We start from the raw sequence: 20,015 nt of genomic DNA on the forward strand, positions 1-20,015 counted from the left end.
AGATTACAGATTAGAAAGTAAGAGAGCTGGACAGACGAAAGGACAAAAGTGCTGCTCCATCTTTCTGTTTGGGTAGAGATGAATTCCTGTGTGCAACACTATGAACCTGCAGCCGAACAGCATTCTGGGTAATATAGTAAACCATTAACCAAAGTAAAAATAGACCAACATGTTGATGAACAAATCTTGAATTTGGATGCCAGAAGAGAATTTATATAGCAGTGTGAATAAATGATCACAGAAATGATCATGCAAGACAAATTGATACTGATGTGCACCTTTTATTTATTTAGATGAAACAGTGTTGAAACACAGCAGTGTAGGTTTTATTGACCAGCATCAAACAGCTTCTTCCTGCCCTCCATGCCAGACATGGCCTCCACGTTCTTACGCCAGTCAGTCACCTCCTCTTTCTGTGGGAAAGAAAACAGTGTTTGAAACAAGACAAATGAATAATTACACCTACACTTCACAACACAAAGATGGTAAAAGAATACAGTTAATTTTACTCTAACACCATTTGATATCTTCTGATTTGTGAGTAACAGTCCTATCTCAGACTGACTAGCATTACTTTCTAGCTAGTAGCAAATGCTAATTTTTCTTCCACTGTTTTCTGAGAGATTGGTCTGTAGAGTAGACTGGGGGAAGATGTGCAAGATGTTCGGCCCAATCATTCATCATTTTCTATAAAAACATGATGACATCAAATGTAACTTAACCACATTTATTCAGTGTTAATCTGAATGGTTAATTTAATTGCATCGAAGTGACTGTGTTCCTGAGATTATTCAGAGCATTTCATCATTTTTTTTGTTTGTCTTTCAAAAGTAATGATTTATGTGTTTACATTGTACATAAGATTTTTCTGGAGAGTGCTCGAGTCAGTTTTGAAAAAAAAAAAAAGTTTCTTTTTTTTTTTGGATGATTTCTTTTGACATTTTCTTTTAATATAATTAAATTAATTCCCCTAAGAAATTTTGTACATAGATCTACAGCCACAAATCACAGTAGTCAGACACCATTTTGACAAAGTAGTCAATAAAAATCCCACAGGTTTAGCAAACACACTTCAGAATGTTAAGAACTTAGGTATATTATTGTATAATATTAAATATAATGTTGCATAAATACATGTTACATATAGGTTAATGGATGCAGAACCTCTTAGTGTAAGTGCCATGTAGTTATTTCAGTATCATTATATCACCTTTTTCCTCTCTGGAGTATCCCTTACCTTCTCTTCCTCTTTCTTGACTGTTTTGAGGTTGGCCTTAAAGTCCACAGACTCCCTGACTTTGGCTCCCAGAAGAGCGCCCAGCATGGCATCAGCCGAAATCTTCACCCTCTTCAGGGCAGGTCTCTTCATTTTCCCTTTGAGTTCAGTGATTTTATGGGACAGCTCTGCAATCTGAGGTCAATAATTTTATTTTTTAATGAGAAAATATAAGCATGTTGATTACATTAATAATGTGCTAATGAACATGAAAACTATAGGTGCGTGATTCAGCTGTGCTTTTTTTATAATAATAATATAAATTTGTGTAATCTTATATGGAATTCGTACCTCTTTGTCATTTTTGCCCACTTTGACTGCAATATCATATCTCTCTTCATCTATCACGTCGATCTTTTGGTGGAGTTCTCTGCATAGTGCCTGAGGATTAAAATGAGAGATGTGCATTAAATGCTGAGCACAACTTCTGAGTATGGGTCGCCATCCTTGGCTACGCGTCACATCACTTCACTTCACTTCATTAAACAAACATAAATACATAATTGTGTCATAGATCTTAGACAATGGCCTTATTTAAGAAAACTAATCAACAGTGGGATGGTGTGATGCCCCCACAAAGTCAATTATTTTCCAATAACTGCACATATTATTCCTCTAATACCACAATTTGCTAATGATTATAATTTTTTATTTATTAATAAATAAGCATGTCATACTTTTTGACCACATACAGTTACAGTTAATGTTGTGGAATATCTGTGAAACAAGTTAGTTCTGGTATCACTTACATTATAGCAGATATAAATAGTCGTTCCCTCCTCAGCCGCTCTTTTACTTTGTTATAGTTAATAACTTTAAAATACACAGTTTGTCATGGTACCAAGAAACCAGAAAGTGTAAAGTCCTCTGAAGACTGAAGACTTTCCCATGGCGGAAAACCTACTGCCTATTACAAAGCACTGACACTGGAGACTTCTTCCATAAAGTGTTAAATGTTAAAATGTTGTGATTTGCCTTGCAGCCAGAACTAACATTAAGGAAAATAAATGTTCCCCATATAGGCTGACAAACAGAATGTCTCAAATCATATTCCAGCATCAGCAAGAATCTCTGGCACATGCGGACAGGTTTACTTACGAAAGACATGTACACATATATAAAATGATTGGCTTTTTAAATATTAGCACAAATTACAGAAAATATGTCATATTAGCGATCATCAAACCCAACCTGTAGCTCCTGCAATGACAAGCCAGAGAGTTGCAGAGGAGGAATTCTCTCACTCAGGACTCTTTCTCTCTCTCTCTCTTTCTCTTCCTTCTCAGTTGCAAGCAGTGAACTTGCCTTCTTCAGTATTTTAGTCTGAAAAGAGAATCAGCCGTTTTTGAGCTCTACTATAATTGCTAATTTTATATTTTCTGTGTCATTAATGTGCAAGGTGCACCAGTGGGAAATTCTGTGCATTTCTGGAAGGACGGAATGTAAAGACAAACCTTCAGGAACAACCTCCGGGATGCCGAAATCTTGGGTTTCTGTTTCTAAAAATATGGGCATACAATAGCAGTGTTGAGCCGGCACAGATTCCTACTAGTAAAATATATTAACCACTTAAACTCCTGGCTTATTATTCAGTTATTATTCAGTAACTACTAAAACAATTCAGTAACTATAGTAAAATTAATAGAAAAATGAGAGAAAGGAGTCCAGGAAAAATGGTCTTGGGAGTTTAAGGAGTTAAGGCGTTAACTTTTATTTGCTCTTTGTTTTGTTGTAATTAAAGATTATTAGTGATCTTACTAGTATTAGCACTAGAAAAAATAAAGTAATGCTAGTGGATTCCACTTAATATATTAACCAAATGCAGCATTCTCCATTGATTTAGTATTAAATTACAGTCTATTAGCATTCTCTATTGCTTTAGAAGAAAACCACTTCTACTCTAAAGATGCAGTAGGAATTTGCCGACTCACCGGTCTTGAGTTGTAGATTATTGATTAGAAAGATGACAAGAAAGTTATAAAATGTTGAAAACAATCAATGAAACGTGTGATGAAATTAGACACAACTAGAAAGATACTTACGCTTCAGACATTGCGACTTCCTGTTAAAAAACATAAATAGGAAATAGGAGGACTGTGTGACTAATCAGCGGAAATCATTTATAATGGAATTTTGAGGTAGCAGTCTTGCATTTTCTAGATGGAAAATGTATGCCCAAGTCATTCATTATTTTTCACAAGTACAAGTGCCCTTCTATGACTTTGCAAGAGACATAGTATATCCTTATACCAGTATATCCTTACACCTTTGCCAAAACACGTGTTTATGTTTAGGTAAAGAATATCTGTATTAACATACACTCTATCAGTATTATTCAAAATGTATTAAGATTAACAGTACGAGGTAAATAAGCAACACAACAAAAAAAAAAAAAACAGAAAAAAGAAGAAAAATGTTAAACATTAGAAAATGGTTACTTAAAGTTTACTTAAAGTTATATAACAACTTGACAAGGCTTAACAGATATTAGAGGTGTCTATGTGAAGCCAAATTACATGAGAAAAATCAGACCTCCAAAAGCTCAGATTCTACAGGACAAAGAAATAAACCACAGACTTAATTTTATACACCGATCTTTCTTCTAGTTCTGTAAAACATCCAAAAAAGTTGTGAAGAAATACCTGATCTGTGCAGGAAAATCCCAAGAGAGTGAAGAGTGTGTGGCAATGCAGCAATGAGACAATGCTGGTTCAGGTTTTATGGCTTCAGTGGCCTCTTGTGAGTGGAGAACTAAAATAGACTAGACCCCTTGAAGCTCCCTTTACTTCTTTCCCATTGTTTGACCCTACAAGGGGTGAAGCCTTCCAGAATGAATATGTGATCCAACAATGCAAACCACACACTGTGATTTAAACTTGCTTATGATTTCTAAGCTGATTTTGATTGAGTAGAACCTGGCTCAATAAAATGATTTTTTTTTAAAAATGGACACAATGTAAGTAGTGTCATAGCCAAACAATATGTGGTATGTCAAACCTTTTGGTATATTTTAGTAGCTACACAGCAACACTTTTTTCTGAATGAAAGCAGATCTTGTGATCAAATGAGAGCAATGGATGGAAAAAAAACCCACACCTATTTCATTAATACATTGCATCATATTTAATTGTGGAATGCCATTACACTGTGAGTTGTATTTCCAAGTGACCAAAAAGGATTGCAATATCTGTCATCTTACAACGCTTACAACACTACACCCCAAAAGGTCAAGTACAGTTCATCCATCTCTAATCAGATTCATTTTACCTATCGATCAGATCAATGCACACAGTGTATTTCTATGCAACACAGAAAGAAGTAAATGTATATAGGATACATTTATGCTGACATCAGCCGATTTGACACAAGGACCAGCATGTTCTGAGACACAACACAACTTTGGGACACAAAAAGTTTATCTACAGTCATAAATACAAGGAAAGTTACAGATCACAATTAATTTTACAAGCAAATTGAATATGCACAGTTTAGATTTCCTTCAGTTTCCACAAAGATGTCTTCTCATCTTGGGGCACCTTGTTCTTGAGTATGCCATCTATTTGTTATGAGTTTGCAGTTAATGTTGCTTAACTATGACACAATATTACACAAAATGAAACAGTCAGCCATTCTAACATGTTTACAGCAGACCCTTCTGCATCTATAAACCTTTTATTGACCAGCATTAAACAGCTTCTTCCTGCCTTCCATACCAGACATGGCCTCCACGTTCTTACGCCAGTCAGTCACCTCCTCTTTCTGTGGGAAAGAAGCTCGTAATGAGAAGTGCTCACTTGAACACAGTGTTCGTGATACTGACTCATTAATAACTCAGATCTCCTGATGTAGCGTTATCTTAAAGCTTACCTTCTCCTCCTCTTTCTTGACTGTCTTCAGGTTGGCTTTAAAGTCTGCCTTCGATGACATTTTGGATTCAGTCAGAGCACCCAGCATAGCATCGGCAGATTTCTTCACCCTCTTCAGTTTGGTTCTGTTCATGGTGCCCTTTAGCTCTCCAATCTTCTGCGTCAGCATTTGGATCTACAGCAAAACAGCATTTGTGTTACTGAAGATCTTCAGATTAACCCCTTCAATTCCCACCAGATATTTCATTATTTAGGAACTACTCTGAATTATTTATTCATTGCAGTGACTGTAATAGGAACAGTTCATAGTTAAAGGAGTAAGGACTGTGTCTTTAGACACAATAATTGGATCCTGGGAATTTAAAGGGTTAAACAATGTTTTTAGTGAATGGGTTCATTGCATAAACACTTCCGCGTTCTTCTTAGTACTGTGTTTTTTTCACTATAAGTCCCACAATGGCAGGATTTTACAGTCAGTGTCTGCGGGAATGTCAATGATGTTCATAAGATATGCAAGTGTACTTGCAAAGCCTCTTCTAGCAAGCTGAAGAAAAGCTTCAGACTGTATCTTTCATCATGCACACACAACTAAAAAGATAAGATAAAATATCTATTTTATGTATATGACTCATTAAAAAAACTTGTATAAATATAGGAATAATAGTTAGAACAAACTGAAAGGTTACTCTTCTGCACTTATGAATGTAAACAATGCAAAAGCTGCACTATTTCATGAAAGAATTGTGTCTTAGCACTTAATGTATGTAGACCGTTGGCCTACAAATATGTATTTCTATATTCATTAATCCAAACTCAGATACACTGATGTGCAGTGATGTCTGGTGGTGATATTAGATGGGAGGCTAAAATCTAATATCTATCAACTTGACAGTGAAACTATTAGCATTGAGCAATACACTATATCACGAGATCTCATCAATGGCATAATAAGAATGATTTAGAGCAAAGTATTACACACACACAATTAAAGGCAAATAAGCAGCTACAGTCATGATTTGAAATGTTTCCATGGCTGTGCCTGAACTGCCATACTGGATTCATGCTGTTTTTCCTTTAGAATACTAAAAATAGTAAAGAGAAGCTGTATTATTTTTGTTCAAACCAAAAAAGACTAAACTTACAGTTCTTTCATCTTTTCTTTTTGTGTCATTTGTATTTTAATTGGACAATGTATGTTTTTAATAGGCATTTTTGTGGAAAAAAGGATGATGGTATAAATAATCCACATTGTACATGTTCCTTACGCCCGTGACTATATTTCACACGTGCCTTCTCAAGCACTGTAGATGGCGTATGAAAATTATCAGCCCAAATGAAGATCAAATTTAGGGTAGGGAGTGTTTGACTCTGTGTAATAAGATCTAAATCTACAGTCTGGGCTAGAAAGAAATCAGCCCCAGCCTTGCTTCTTCATACTTTTCTGTGTATAATTCTTACGACCATTGGTGGTGCTGTTGCGTTGTTTCCATAAAAATCCAAAATAAATCACTTTAAGACAAATAGTTTGATGTGGATGCCAAAAATTAAACCTTATATTGGTGTCTTTTTATCTTTGAAAGACAAAGGTGGCTTAGCCCTGTTAGTGAGTTTTTATCAATGCTGACATGTGAACACAATACTGTACCTCCTTTTCATTTTTGGCCACTTTAACTTCAAGGTCGTATCGTGCTTCATCAGCGGTGTCTATCTTGCGGTGGAGTTCTTTGCAGAGCTCCTGTGAAAAATTTTTTGAGAAATTATTAACTGTCAGGATTTTACAAAGCTCCATTTCATACACTACTGGCAGTAGTGTGATACACTGTGTCTACCTGCAGCTCCTGTACAGACAATCCAGAGAGTTTGAGTGGAGGGACTCTCTCGTTCAGGGCACTCTCCCTGTCACGCTTGCTCTGCTCTTTCTCAGCTACAAGCATAGACGCTGCCTTCTTCAGCAGCTTGCCCTGTTGAGGAAGGATTTAAACAGTGAGGCACTTGATTTACACTTCATTTAAATCACTTGATTGGTCAGAATATATATGATGTTTAACTTTCTATAACAGTAGCTCTGACAGTAGTGCCAACTAATAATACCACGTTATATTATATATTACCGTCTCTATGGTAACAGTTCGTTCAGAAGGAATTGTATGGCAGATGCTCCACATAATCTAAGGTTAATACTAAACAGGCTAAAAAGTGTGTTGTCACTTAATGAAGAAAGTCATATAATCATGGATTATGGTGAAGGTTGCTTTGAAGAGACACTTATTTAACAGTTATGGAAGGAGTCTCCAGTGTCAGTGCTTTGTATCAGTCCGTAAACATTCCAACATGACAAGATGCAGTTTTTTTCTTATTAAATTCAAAAGAGTGAAAAAGAGAGTTGTTTATAGCTGTTATAACATAAGTGATATCAGGAACTAACTTGTTTTGTGGACATTAAAAAAACGACATTAATTGTAACTATAAATGGATAAATAGTATCATATGTCATTCATTAATAAATTAAAAATTATAATAGTTGATAATTTACTGTGATATGATAGGAACAAAACACATTATGATGTGCAGTTATTGGAAAGTAATTCACTTCGAGACGGGCTCACACCACCCCATTGTGAATTATTTTCCTGTAACAGCATGCATGCCCTGTTGTGTTTCATTCCTGACATAATATATAAGAATGGGACTCACTTTTAGGAGTAGCCGGCGTGTGGCTGAGATCTTGTTCTTTTTCTGAAAGTGAAAAAAAGAAAATATATTATTGATTGAATGAAACATGAATGAATTCCATTTATTAACCTCTTAAACTCCCAGCTTATTACTCAGTGTTACTATGCTAAAGCATGGTATTCAGTAACTACCATGAATTATTGAGGAACTGCAGTTAAACTAACGCAAAATATATAGTATGTAGCTATGAGAGAAATTACATGTACAGTGGGAGATAAAGTGGTTAAAAGCTATTTTTAAAATTGCATTGTAATGTGAAACAACTGTGAAGTAGAAGACTTCATGGTTCGACTTACCGGTCTGGGTTGTTATGTAGAGTGGAAAAAAAGAAAAAAGAGAGCAAATATTGATTAATTGAATAAACATTTCTCTGACTAATAATCATTATTACTATTATATAATCAGCAACAGGTTGTCACGTTACCCTTCAGACATAGTTCCCTTTGTGCCCTTTAAGAAAAGGAAAACACAGTGTTACTGATGCTAATTAAATACAGTTAAATCAGTCCTGATCTAGTTGGAAAGTATGTGCAACTTGCTTGGGAATCATTAGGAAACATTGCCTAATACAAATACCATTTACCAAGATGACGTAAAGCAAGTCTGTCGAATTTTAGAAAGACATGAGCACAGCTTTATCTTAGTTCCAACAGACTGAATATAGACCTGCACATGATGTTCTCTGTCCTGTTCTGTGTATTTGTTCATGTTTTATTGTAGTTGCTTAATTGAAGGCCAGGAGGTGCTATAAGTGTTCCTGTCTGGCTATATTTGAACATTGCTACCGTTCCTTCCTCTCTCAAAGATACGCTAGCAGCTGCAGCCTTGAACCTGCTGGATGGCAACCAGGGCTACCATAAAATCTTGGCTACCAGGTTTGAAATCTTTAAAGAGGCAACCACACAACAGGAGCCTGTCTATCTTTTGTCCTTGCAACCCAAGAAGGTTGTCATAGAAGGTTATGTGACTCTTCCGCCATTTTACTCATTCTTTTAGTTAATCCAACACCAAATCTTGCTTACAATTAGTGAGGTGAGTTATTTCTTTAATAAAGTGGCCCCATGCCAACAGCCAGTGAGTGACAGGTGATTAAGGAAGCACATAAAAGCAGAGCTAATAAAGGAGCAGATACAAAGGGCTTGAGGTGACTCCTGGTCCACAGCAGCAGTGGGTCTGAGGTCAAGCATTCAGGCTGAACAATGTGCCATGTGTACTTGCAAACCTGCTCCTGGAGAACCCCCATTTTAGTGCACATTTAAGGGTTCATTAGCTGATTAGTTGACGCGAGTGTACTGAGAGCATGGAAAATATTAAAATGTGCAGGATCACGGTTGGATGTGGCACACAAGTCTAAACGCGCAGTTCAGTGCGCAAAGTGCGCTTTTGTCCCTCATGACTGTGCAAAAGGGCTGGAGAAACCGGAAGTGTGGCTGATTTAAAGTTCATATACATATAAACATTGGGAAATTAATGGCAAGTTTTGCGCATCGTTGTCCTCTAAAAACAGGTTTAAATTGTGGAGTTGCCAGGTGCGCAGATTTCACACAGAATTTGGATGATTTATATCTCCTGGTTAATTTTTTAACCACTCATAGATATTTTTATTTAGGACAGAATACTGAACCATTTGGCAACTTGGTTAAAGAACTATTTGGGAATACGAAATGTTTAATAATGCCTGCTTTTCTTACGCAGATCTGGCAACCCAAATACACCACAACCAGATACTTTTCTTACATTTAACAAAGAAATTGCACATACCAAACAGGACATTTTATTGTTATACCAGCCGCAATCAAGCGCAAGAAATTTTGAAAATTGCTTTAATATTTGCTTGCAGTATTACCCAAATAGTTTTATTAACGTAAAAACAACAGCTGGGGATCCAATAGCATATGATCCGTATTAACCGTTTACACTTTATTATCACATTTATCATTTCCCCTGAGTGTGCATTTCCTCTTTAGATCTCAGCTCTCTCATTTCCATCATTTCACAGCGGGTTTTAAATCACAGTTTGCGCCTCACACAGAGCAGATTTACTAGACAGACTAAAGCTCACCTGCACCTCCTCATTGCGTAAATCTGACGCCATTTATGTCTATAGTTACATTCCTCCTTTCAGGATGGCTGACTAGCACCAAGAACCAAGCTGGAGTATTTCATAGCACACTTTCCCTCAGAATTAGCCTCAGCAGACTGTTCAGTGCTCAGATACTCTTTACAATCTCAGGAATAAAGGGACTGTACTTTTCCTTGTCACTGGTGTGGGTCAATGTTTTGAACCTTCAGTATGTAGGCTATCTTTTATCTGGAAAAGTGCATATGTGTTGTACCTCTAATTAGTTTTTATAATAAAGCTTTATAATGCTTTCAGTGGTCAATTATGTACACTTGTATACTTAGATACATACTGGTACCACCCCAGCAACAAGGAACAATCCAGGTTAGTACTTCAATTACTGAGACTATGAAGTTTCCAGACAAATAATATTATTCACCCAAAGTCCTCGAGTTTGTTATAAGTACAATAACAATCACAATCAATCCAGGCTGCTAATATTCTTTGACACCATCTCATATCTATCCTTATTAGACAAGTCATAATCCAAACCTACCTTGACCTCGATGAGAAAGAGGGAGAGTGAGCTGTGTGGCAAGGCCAGAGAAGAAAAGGCATTTTATGATTTTTGCATGATAGATTTATGGTTCGAATACTCTCTTGTGAATGGCTAACCAAAATAGAGCTGTTGAATTATTTCTGTTACGCATCTGTGTCCCTTTCACGTGTGCATTACCATGGGGGGCATGTCCTTGATCTCTGGCTCCACCATTTAGCGTGGCATTCATATGGGGCTCTAAAACTCACTCACACACACATACACACACATACACACACACACACACACACACACACACACACACACACACATACACACACACAGGGGCATCTTTGGAATTTTTAGAATCCATATAAATCCAGGATGCTCATAAAAATCATCATAAATGTTTAAAAACAAGTGCAACCATGCAGACACACTCACTGTTTAACATTCTGTAAACATTCAAGCAGATAAGATCAAATCACATAACTATATATCATTACTGTAACACATGTAAATCAAATCCATGTCAATATTTAGCAGTCCTTATCACCAATGTTTTTAAATTGAATGACCTCCTTGTAAATACTGAGAAATTAAGAGGCATCCCTTATGACCAGTCGTGCCTCTGAAGACCGTATATGCAGATCAGACCAAAATGTGTTCAGCTGGTATGTGCCCCACATAGCTGTAGAAATGGGGTGAGGGCAAGATATAACTCAAGGACTGTAACATGGTTTGAGTACTCATTTGGTTGTAAGTAATGTTTGTTTTATCAGGTAGTACATATTTATTAATTATATTGTAAATATCTTTTTCCCAACACTAAAAACAATTACCATACAATCACTGCTCAACCGCCATTAATGACGGGTTATGGATGTGTCAGAAAAGGTTTAAATAAATTAGCCCCAATGCACATGAAAGCTAAGGGGCATTTCACCAAGTGTAATTAGATAGGCTTTGTAACTACAGACTTGGCTAGAAAGAACTCAGCTCCAGCCTCTACTTCATACCATTCAGTGGATTTTTTACTAACAACCATTGCTGGTGCTGTTGTTCTTGGTTCCACAAATGTAAAAAAAAAATAATAATAATGATTGTCTGAATGTATTCCTTGGATTTCGATATTCAAATGATTCAAAAACATTCAAAATTTTAAAACTACTGTAAAACTACTGAAATTTAATAATGACACAGTGTTTGTGTGATCCATTCCAACTCTTAGCAGCATAGCTGTGCAGATTTTGCATACTGTAATGATTCAGTCAGCCAGTGTCACAACTTCCTGGGAAGGTGAAGTGCTCCCAAACTCCACAATGTAAAGATTGGGATGAATCTTCCAGTTCCTGCTTACTTCTGAACATAGCCATTGATTGCATTTCCCGAGCCAATATGCTGGTATACATATGAGACACATGTTTTTTTTAAAACTCCTGTAGTTTCTCGTGATTCAAGATAAAGAAAAGTACTAAATTTATTGTTTATAACACAGACCTATTTAATCGAGAGTCACATGTAAAATTATACAATACGTTGTATCCTTCCACCCCTAGTATATACCTATCTATCTCACTGTACTTATATATCTTGCCATTTCTACTGCACCTTTTTAAAGGCTACTGTACATATTTACAGTGTACATATTCATCATTTGATCTGTCTACACATACAGTCAGCTCGATACATAGTGAGACACTGACCAAGTTATTGTTATTTTAGCTATCTACCATAGTATATTGGAGTTGAAATTAAATAATGAATATCAGCTCAAATATCAGCTTTACTTTGAGAGTACATCCTAATCAGGTAAATGGTGTAGGAATTGCAGCAATTTTTGTATGTGGTCAAACCCATCAGAGAAACAGGAACAACATTAGGTACCAAATCAACTATTTAGTACATTCTTAAAAAGAAAGAAGACACTGGTGAGCTCAGGAACACCAAAAGGCCCATGGAAAATAATCATGGTGAATGACAGAAGAATTATTTCCCTGGTGAAGAAAAACCCCTTCATAACAGTTGGTCAGATCAGGAACACCCTCTAGGAGGTAGACGTATCTGTGTCAAAGTCAACAATCAAGAGAAGACTTCACCTGAGTAAATACAGAGGGTTTACCACAAGATTGGAAACCATTAGCCTCAAAAACAGGAAGACCAGATTAGAGTTTGTCAAAAACATCTAAAAAGGATTGTGCAGCTCTTGAACAACATTGTATGGACAGATTAGACAAAGATCAAGTTGAATGATGGGAAAACAAGAGTATGGAGTAGGGAAGGAACTGCTCGTGATCTGAAGCTTCATGAAGCATCACCACCTCGTTTTTGTACCACGAGTCCCCTGGGATAGGCTCCAGGCTCCCTGCAACCCTGTGTAGGATAAACAGTACAGAAAATGGATGGATGGATGGTTGAATGAGTGACCATTTCTATTGTTAAAAATGCTATACAGAAAACAGTTAATTGAATTCATGTTATACTAAAATCCTTTTATCACAAACAGGTCTGCTCTTAGTATGGCATGATCCATATTAGTGTCATCGGTGAACCTACAAATATGGTCAAAACCTTTTACTATAACTAAGAATATGTGTACAAGTGTGATATCTTTATGAGCAGTGCAGTCGTTATCTGTAGCTGGCTGACAGACAGGAAGTGGAATGTGTAATAATCTTTGGGGAGCGTCAGTGTGAACGTCAGTGTGAGGTAATGGGGCTTCTCAAAGCTTCTTATAATACTGTAGAGTTTAATATTTCATATTTCATATTTCATATGCTTGTCTTCATTATGTATTGTGTTAACTGGTTCTATAGCATTTTATACTAAATAAGGTGGGATCTGAGCATGATGTTATGTGTCTTGAACCAAACCATAATGACACTGTGAATGAAGCGTATATATGCTTTCACAATGGATGAAAGAAAATATATATATATTAGGCCATTAGAAATGTTTCCAAATTTATTGCTGATTGCTGATATGTTACTGCCTACTGCCCTCTAGTGAGTAGTGAGTATTTCTATAAATATTCGATAGCAGTGTGTAAAATATGATTGAAATAAACATACATGTCTATATTATGCAGATGTGAATTTATATCTCATGTAAATAAATTAATCTAATTACTTATTTAATTGTGTGTTTAGCACATAATTACATATACTCTAAGACTATACTCTAAACATGCCATGTTTCTACAATCTTTAGCAAAGAAATGAAAATAGAAAGGAGTGGAAATATTTGACCAGGTGCGTGTCACATGAAATTGTAAGAGGTTTCACTGCTGCAATTATCTGATCTTCTCATTTCCTGCTTACCCTGTGAAAAAGCTGTTCACTCTTCAGCCCTCACCTTCAGGAGAGTTCATTCTGCTTGTGCTGCTTGAAGTCTTACATTTTAAAAAGATGATTTTTGTCTTTTTGTTGCTCTCAGGTGTGATTGTACAGATTTCTCCTCTTGGGTTTATAGAGCAGCCTCCACTGCAATGTTCTCAGGCAGTGAGAAGACATTTCTCTTCATTTCTAAATTTTCTCTTTCATTTTTATGTTTATGTTATGAAATCTAGATCTGACTAATCTGATTCACTAACTACACTACTTTTTCTTTGTTAGGACTTATCCTGCAGTGTCCAAGTAAGTAAGTATCAAATTTCATTTTACTACTTTTTATTTATTAAAACTTTGAGAGCCACAGGAAGAGAAGTTAGTGGTGAACATATTAAAAGAATTAGAAATTGCATAAATATTTAGATCTAACTGAGAAAGGCTCACTCTAATTAGGCACATGTAGCACACAACATAACTGTCTAATATTAACTGTAAGACAAATTTCAGCTTACACTAACTTACAGTCATGCAGTAACTGCTTGGCCAAACAACTGCCTTTAATAAAGCACTCATTTAGAGTCCTGGTAGAATCCAATTTTTTCCATTATTTAGATATTTGAGGGAAGACAAGTGTAATTATTTTCCTTATTTAATTGCCAGTAGTGGTTAAACTGTAAAATAATATAAAACAAAACAAAAACTCCCCATATTTAAACACTATGCAATCAAAGTGCTTCTGTAAGAGGTGAAAGCTTTAATCCCATTGCAGATGTGTACTTTAATCCAGTCAAAACAGATGAACATCTGTCTAAAACATACTATTAAGTTTTACTACATCTACAACAACTACTTTAGTACACCGCAGTTACTCACTATATCACCATGAATCTTTCAGGCAGGCCGAACTGTTCGGTTAAAGACTGGGTGAAGCCGAGATCCGAGGCTCCAAGTCCACACCCCACTGTAGACTTCCAGGTGAAATCCAAGGCAGATGAGAGGAACGAAACAGTTCCTGTGTTGTCTCTCATACTAACACAGTTGTCTGATGGTAAGATATAAGTAAATAGGCATTAAAGCTAATAGCCACAGTGGGACTTTATATGAAATTCATAAGCACTGCATAAATATTTGATACATTTTCATTTCAGTGTTCATTCAGCTGATCTTTTTTTCTAATTCTTCCTGCAGCAAGCATATACAGCCTGCAGGGGATGAAGGTGCATGTGCTTGAATTCACCACAAACAACAGTCTGTGTATTAGCTATATCTTCAAGAGCAATTTCTCCTGGATTCAACGGCCAGACTTTGAGCCAGTAAGATCATATCTGAAGTGTAGTCGATGCTTTTTCAGCTAATTAATGACCTTCAGGCTTTTATTACTGAGTTTTATAACTTATTCTAAATTATCGTTGTATTCTGTTTGTATTCCGTTTGTAGTGGTCTTTTGCACTTGATCAAATTGTTGTTGATCCAGGAATGACATATCAGGTTTCAGTGTCTAATTTACCAAAGCCAGATGTGGGTGGACATGCAAAATTGCTAAATATAACAGTTCCAGGTATGTAAGAGGCTGTGATGATTATCGTCACCAACTGAGATGTTTTACACTTTATATTTTCTTTACATGTTTTATTATATATCTTAAATATACAATAATCTTTACAAAAAGTTATATGTTGTATACACTCACCATCCACATTATCAGGAACACCTCTACTCCTGCAGGCTCATGCAGTTATCCATGTTCTGACATGCTTTTCTGTTCACCACAGTCGTAAAGAGTGGTTATTTGAGTTACCATTGACTTCCTGTCAACTCAGAACAGTCTGGCCATTCCCCTCTGACCTCTCTCATGAAGAAGGCTTTTCCACCTACAGAATTGCCACTCACTGGATTTTGATTTTGGTTGGATGCATTGCCACTCACTGTTTTTGTTTTTTTGCACCATTGTGTGTAAACTCTAGAGATTGTTGTGTGTGTAGAAAAACCCAGCAGTTTCTGAAATACTCAAACCAGCCTTTCTGTCACCAACAACCCTCCCATGGTCAACGTCACTGAGATCATTTTTTCCTCATTCTGATGTTTGATTTGAACATTAAGTGAAGCTCTTGACTTGTTTATGCATTGTGTTTCTACCACATGACTGGGTGTTTGGATAAATTCATGAATGTCCAGGTGTACTGGTGTTCCTAATAAAGTGGATGGTGAGTGTATGTCAGATGATAATTAATATTTCACTTTTGTAAAGGTTGTGGACATCATAAATTCCAAAGCCTCCGTGTGTGCTTGGAGAACGGTGAGCTGTGTTTATTCCTGGCTCCAGAAATTGCCCTATTTATAAGGTTATACTTGTTTCTTATGTGCAAATGGGAAATGTGGTGTTATAACAGGCAGCCTCTGGGATCCCAACATGACATGGTCAGTGAGAGATAACGGGGGAAATGGGGTCATGATTGAACTGATATTTAATACAGCACAGTTCTCTGACACGTACAGAGTATACATTCGTTCTGCTGATTTCCACACCGAGCTGCCATGCACAGTCTCAAAGGTACTGTGTTTTTACTGGCTGCTTTTGTAAACTTCATTTTTTATAATTCCTTATTCTTCATTCTACATAGCATGACCCCTTTAGGTTAAAATGATTCAAAATATTTTGGTTTTAAAGGACAATCGTACTTCAATCAGCGTCAATTTCTCTCTAAACGCTTGGCAGTTAAAACGCTGTGAGGTCTTCTTTGGGGTGAGTTCCAAAATAATTCAAATAGACAAATTAAGAGTTTCCCTGTGTTTCCAGTGCTTATAACAAAAAAATGTATGCTTTCTTTCTTTCTTTCTTTTTTAACAGATTAAACCATTTTTTATACGATGCATGGAAAAGTGTTCACATCACCAACAAAAGGTTAATATTTGCTCCTGTAAGTATTTTAATACATTGTTAAATAATTTCCTATACATGTGGATGCAAGACTAAGACTATTTCCGTAATCAACAATGTTAAATTGCTGTTTATTTCAGATTATACCATTCCATCAACCAAGAGACAGCTCATGGTTTGGACACTTCTTGGCCAAGCAGGACTGTTATTCTGTGCGTTCACTGCTGTTTTCCTGTATAACAGAATTAGAGCCATTCATAAAGGTATACATTAAATAAGAAAAAAAAAAAACACTTAGGCTGTGCTGATAAAAGAAAGCTGTCAACAAAGATGTTGATTATTTTCCAATAACAAGATGTCCTGAAGTGTTTTATTGCTCTTATACCACAGCAATTTGCCAACATTTACATTTTTTTATTTATTAAAAAACAACATATAGTACTTTCTCTTTATCAATTTATAGTTACATTTAATGTTGTGGAACATCCACAGGACAAATTACTTTGTAGTTATTGCATACATAATAGAAGCTATAAGCAGTCGTTCTCTCCACAGCCTCTCTTTTTTACTTGTCATATTATCCTCTATCCTGAAGACTCTCCTGTAGTGGAAAACCTGCTGACCTTTACAAACCACTGACACCAGAGACTCCTTCCATAAATGTCCAGAAACATCTCCTTACAGAAAAGTTCACCATATCAAAGATTATACATTTTTCTTTGTTAAATAACAGCATGTTTTTAATCTAGCTCTTATTAGCCTTAAATGTGGAGCATCTGCTATACAAATTTCTATCAATGAGATGTTACTATAAAAATGATAACTTATTAGAACAAGCACATTAATATAACCTTGTGGTTTGCAGGTGCACTACAGTCAGAGCTGCTGTTAAAGAAAATTAATCAACTTCTGACCAATCAGATTTGAGAATTCTACAATGCTGAGATATACATATACATATACATTACTTTAAAAATTTTCTTTTCCCCCACTGATGGCTTTTAGGTGAAGGTTAATTTGTTAATTTAATTTTTTGGATAATTGACTGTTTCAGATTTTTTATTTTTATTTTGTGGCATTTCCTTTGTTTTCCTTTATTTTTATTTTATTTCATTTACACTGTAAATGAAATTGTATTTAGTTAAATTCTCCCTGATCTTCCATCTATGACAGAGCCATCTTCCTCTTCTCATAACACCACGGACCATAACACCATGGGCAACCTGGAAACAGTTCCAGTACTAGAGTGCAGTAAGGTCCTGATCATCTACTCTCAGGACCACCCCATGTATACAGAGATCGTCCTGAAGCTGTGTGCTTTCCTCAGGGCCAAATGTGGAACTGAAGTCACACTCGACCTGCTGGACTCTACATGCCTCAGCACTATAGGCAGCCTCCAGTGGCTGGATATGCAGAGGAAGAGACTCACCAATACTTCTGATAAAATACTCATCTTGTGTTCTCCGGGGGTGTGTGCCAAGTGGAATGCCATGTGCGGAGGGCGCAGGGTGATGACCCGGGAGGATGCCTGTTCACCCATGGGGGATATGCTGACCCTGGCTCTCAGCCTCATCATACCAGAATTTGTGCGTGCTCCGTCTTTTGGGAAGTACGCTGTAGCTTACTTCAGTGACGTGTGCAGTGAGAAGGATGTACCTGCTGTGTTTCATGTGGCTGTAAATTACCAGCTGATGAAGCAATTTGAAGAGCTCTTCTTCAGACTCCTGAACAAGGAGAAGTATGAACCTGGAAGGATTAAACACATTGATGGCCTTGGAGGAGATGACTACCACAGTTGTCCATCTGGCAGAGCCTTAAGAGATGCCATTAAGGCATTTCAGGAATACCAACTAACAAACCCAAACTGGTTTGAAATGGAGCTCGTAGATGTACATGAAGAAGTTGAGGAGAATGACCTTGAGCAGGAGGACGGTACAGAAAACAACTGTTATTGCATCTTTCAGAATGAACTGCAGATCAAGGAAATCTCGTGTCAGCTCCTGTACTCACAAGCACTGTCAAAGGTCAAATGCATGAGGCAAAGCAGCTTGTAATATCTGAAACAGCACTCAGCTTGAGTACTCATTGCACATGAAAGAAAGTGTGTCAATCACACATGAAAGAAAGACAAAAGAAGAACAGATAACAATAGCGTTACGACAGCCTTCTGCATTAACATGATATGAATCACTCTGAAGCAAAGTAAAGGTTATAGATAGATAGATAGATAGATAGATAGATAGATAGATAGATGTACTTACTTTATTGATCCCCAAGCGGAATTTTGGGGGAATTTTTTTCACGATGGATAAACATTTCAGTGGCCAATAATCATACTGGATTAAAACATCACACTGATGTCATAAATATATTTTTCTAAAGATGTCAAGAATTCAGAATATAAATCCCATTGAAAATACCTCAGCATAGGTGGAAATACATTAATACCACTGGAACGTTTTTTTGATGATTAATGAAAATGTTTTCAGCAGTAAGTAATCATACTGAGAATAAATATATTCAAGGTTACTGAATTAAAATGTAGAAATCTAGACTCTGGAGTATTTAGGCACAGTGTGATTTTTTGCAAGCATGCAAGCAATAAACGAATAAATAAAAGAGATGGCACAGAGCTGATACTCAGGAATGGTATTGGGTATTCCTGGTATACCAGCGAAAATGGAGGGAATTATTATTATTATTATTATTATTATTATTATTATATTTTTGTAACTGGAAATGTTTACATATAAAGAGACTTCATTGTATTTTTGTTAAGATAGAATTATTATATTTATACTGTATTTTTTTTTTATATTTGCAATGTAAGTGATTTTATTGTGAAAGAGTTTAACTGAAAAAAGCTGTGTTTTTTCTGGAAGTCATATTTTTAGATATGTAATTTTTCCTGTATTTTAAGCAAAGTGCTTCAGTTTTAATATATATATATATATATATATATATATATATATATATATATATATATATATATATATATATTATATATCTGATATTTTTTCTTTGAAACTACACACACACACACACACACACATATGTGTGTGTGTGTGTGTGTGTGTGTGTGTGTGTGTGTAGTTTCAAAGAAAAAATATCAGATATCGGCTGTTGCTCAAGGTTTCAGTATCAGTATAGGAAAAGGAAAAAATGTCTTCATTAATAAAAAAAACAAGCAATCAAACAAATGAATTTATTGTTGTTGATTCATCAAGACACTGGGCAACAAACAAACAACAAACAAACAACAAAGAAAACAAAAAAATTGTATGAATTTTAAGACACATTGCATTTGATTAAGTTCAGTGATTCAGTTCATGC

At 36.0% G+C, this 20,015-nt stretch overlaps 3 protein-coding genes across 3 annotated transcripts; 1 reads left to right on the forward strand and 2 right to left on the reverse strand.

The window, feature by feature from the left end:
• Nucleotides 1-265: 265 nt before the first annotated feature.
• Nucleotides 266-3,329, reverse strand: LOC113528756 (troponin I, slow skeletal muscle-like). Its single transcript, XM_026917448.3, has 7 exons — nt 3,319-3,329; nt 3,208-3,211; nt 2,731-2,775; nt 2,468-2,599; nt 1,568-1,657; nt 1,238-1,411; nt 266-413 (listed from the first exon to the last, which is right to left on the reverse strand). Exons 1-7 carry the CDS (start codon nt 3,327-3,329, stop codon nt 327-329), a joined length of 543 nt encoding a protein of 180 aa, XP_026773249.1. The 3' UTR covers nt 266-326.
• A 1,055-nt stretch (nt 3,330-4,384) lies between these two features.
• tnni4b.1 (troponin I4b, tandem duplicate 1) lies at nt 4,385-7,878 on the reverse strand. Its single transcript, XM_026917567.3, has 5 exons — nt 7,837-7,878; nt 6,972-7,103; nt 6,788-6,877; nt 5,144-5,317; nt 4,385-5,035 (listed from the first exon to the last, which is right to left on the reverse strand). The coding sequence occupies exons 2-5, from the start codon at nt 7,074-7,076 to the stop codon at nt 4,949-4,951; spliced, it is 456 nt and encodes a 151-aa protein (XP_026773368.2). The 5' UTR covers nt 7,077-7,103; nt 7,837-7,878; the 3' UTR covers nt 4,385-4,948.
• A 584-nt stretch (nt 7,879-8,462) lies between these two features.
• LOC113529289 (interleukin-17 receptor A) lies at nt 8,463-19,417 on the forward strand. Its single transcript, XM_034305810.2, has 13 exons — nt 8,463-8,467; nt 8,596-8,617; nt 13,823-13,975; nt 14,090-14,114; nt 14,700-14,852; nt 14,993-15,117; nt 15,242-15,362; nt 16,053-16,100; nt 16,195-16,355; nt 16,473-16,547; nt 16,653-16,722; nt 16,823-16,945; nt 17,856-19,417. Exons 1-13 carry the CDS (start codon nt 8,463-8,465, stop codon nt 18,734-18,736), a joined length of 1,962 nt encoding a protein of 653 aa, XP_034161701.2. The 3' UTR covers nt 18,737-19,417.
• The last annotated feature ends 598 nt before the right edge of the window (nt 19,418-20,015 follow it).

The sequence above is a fragment of the Pangasianodon hypophthalmus genome, chromosome 7 (genome assembly GCF_027358585.1).
Source record: "Pangasianodon hypophthalmus isolate fPanHyp1 chromosome 7, fPanHyp1.pri, whole genome shotgun sequence".
NCBI classification, from domain to species: domain Eukaryota; kingdom Metazoa; phylum Chordata; class Actinopteri; order Siluriformes; family Pangasiidae; genus Pangasianodon; species Pangasianodon hypophthalmus.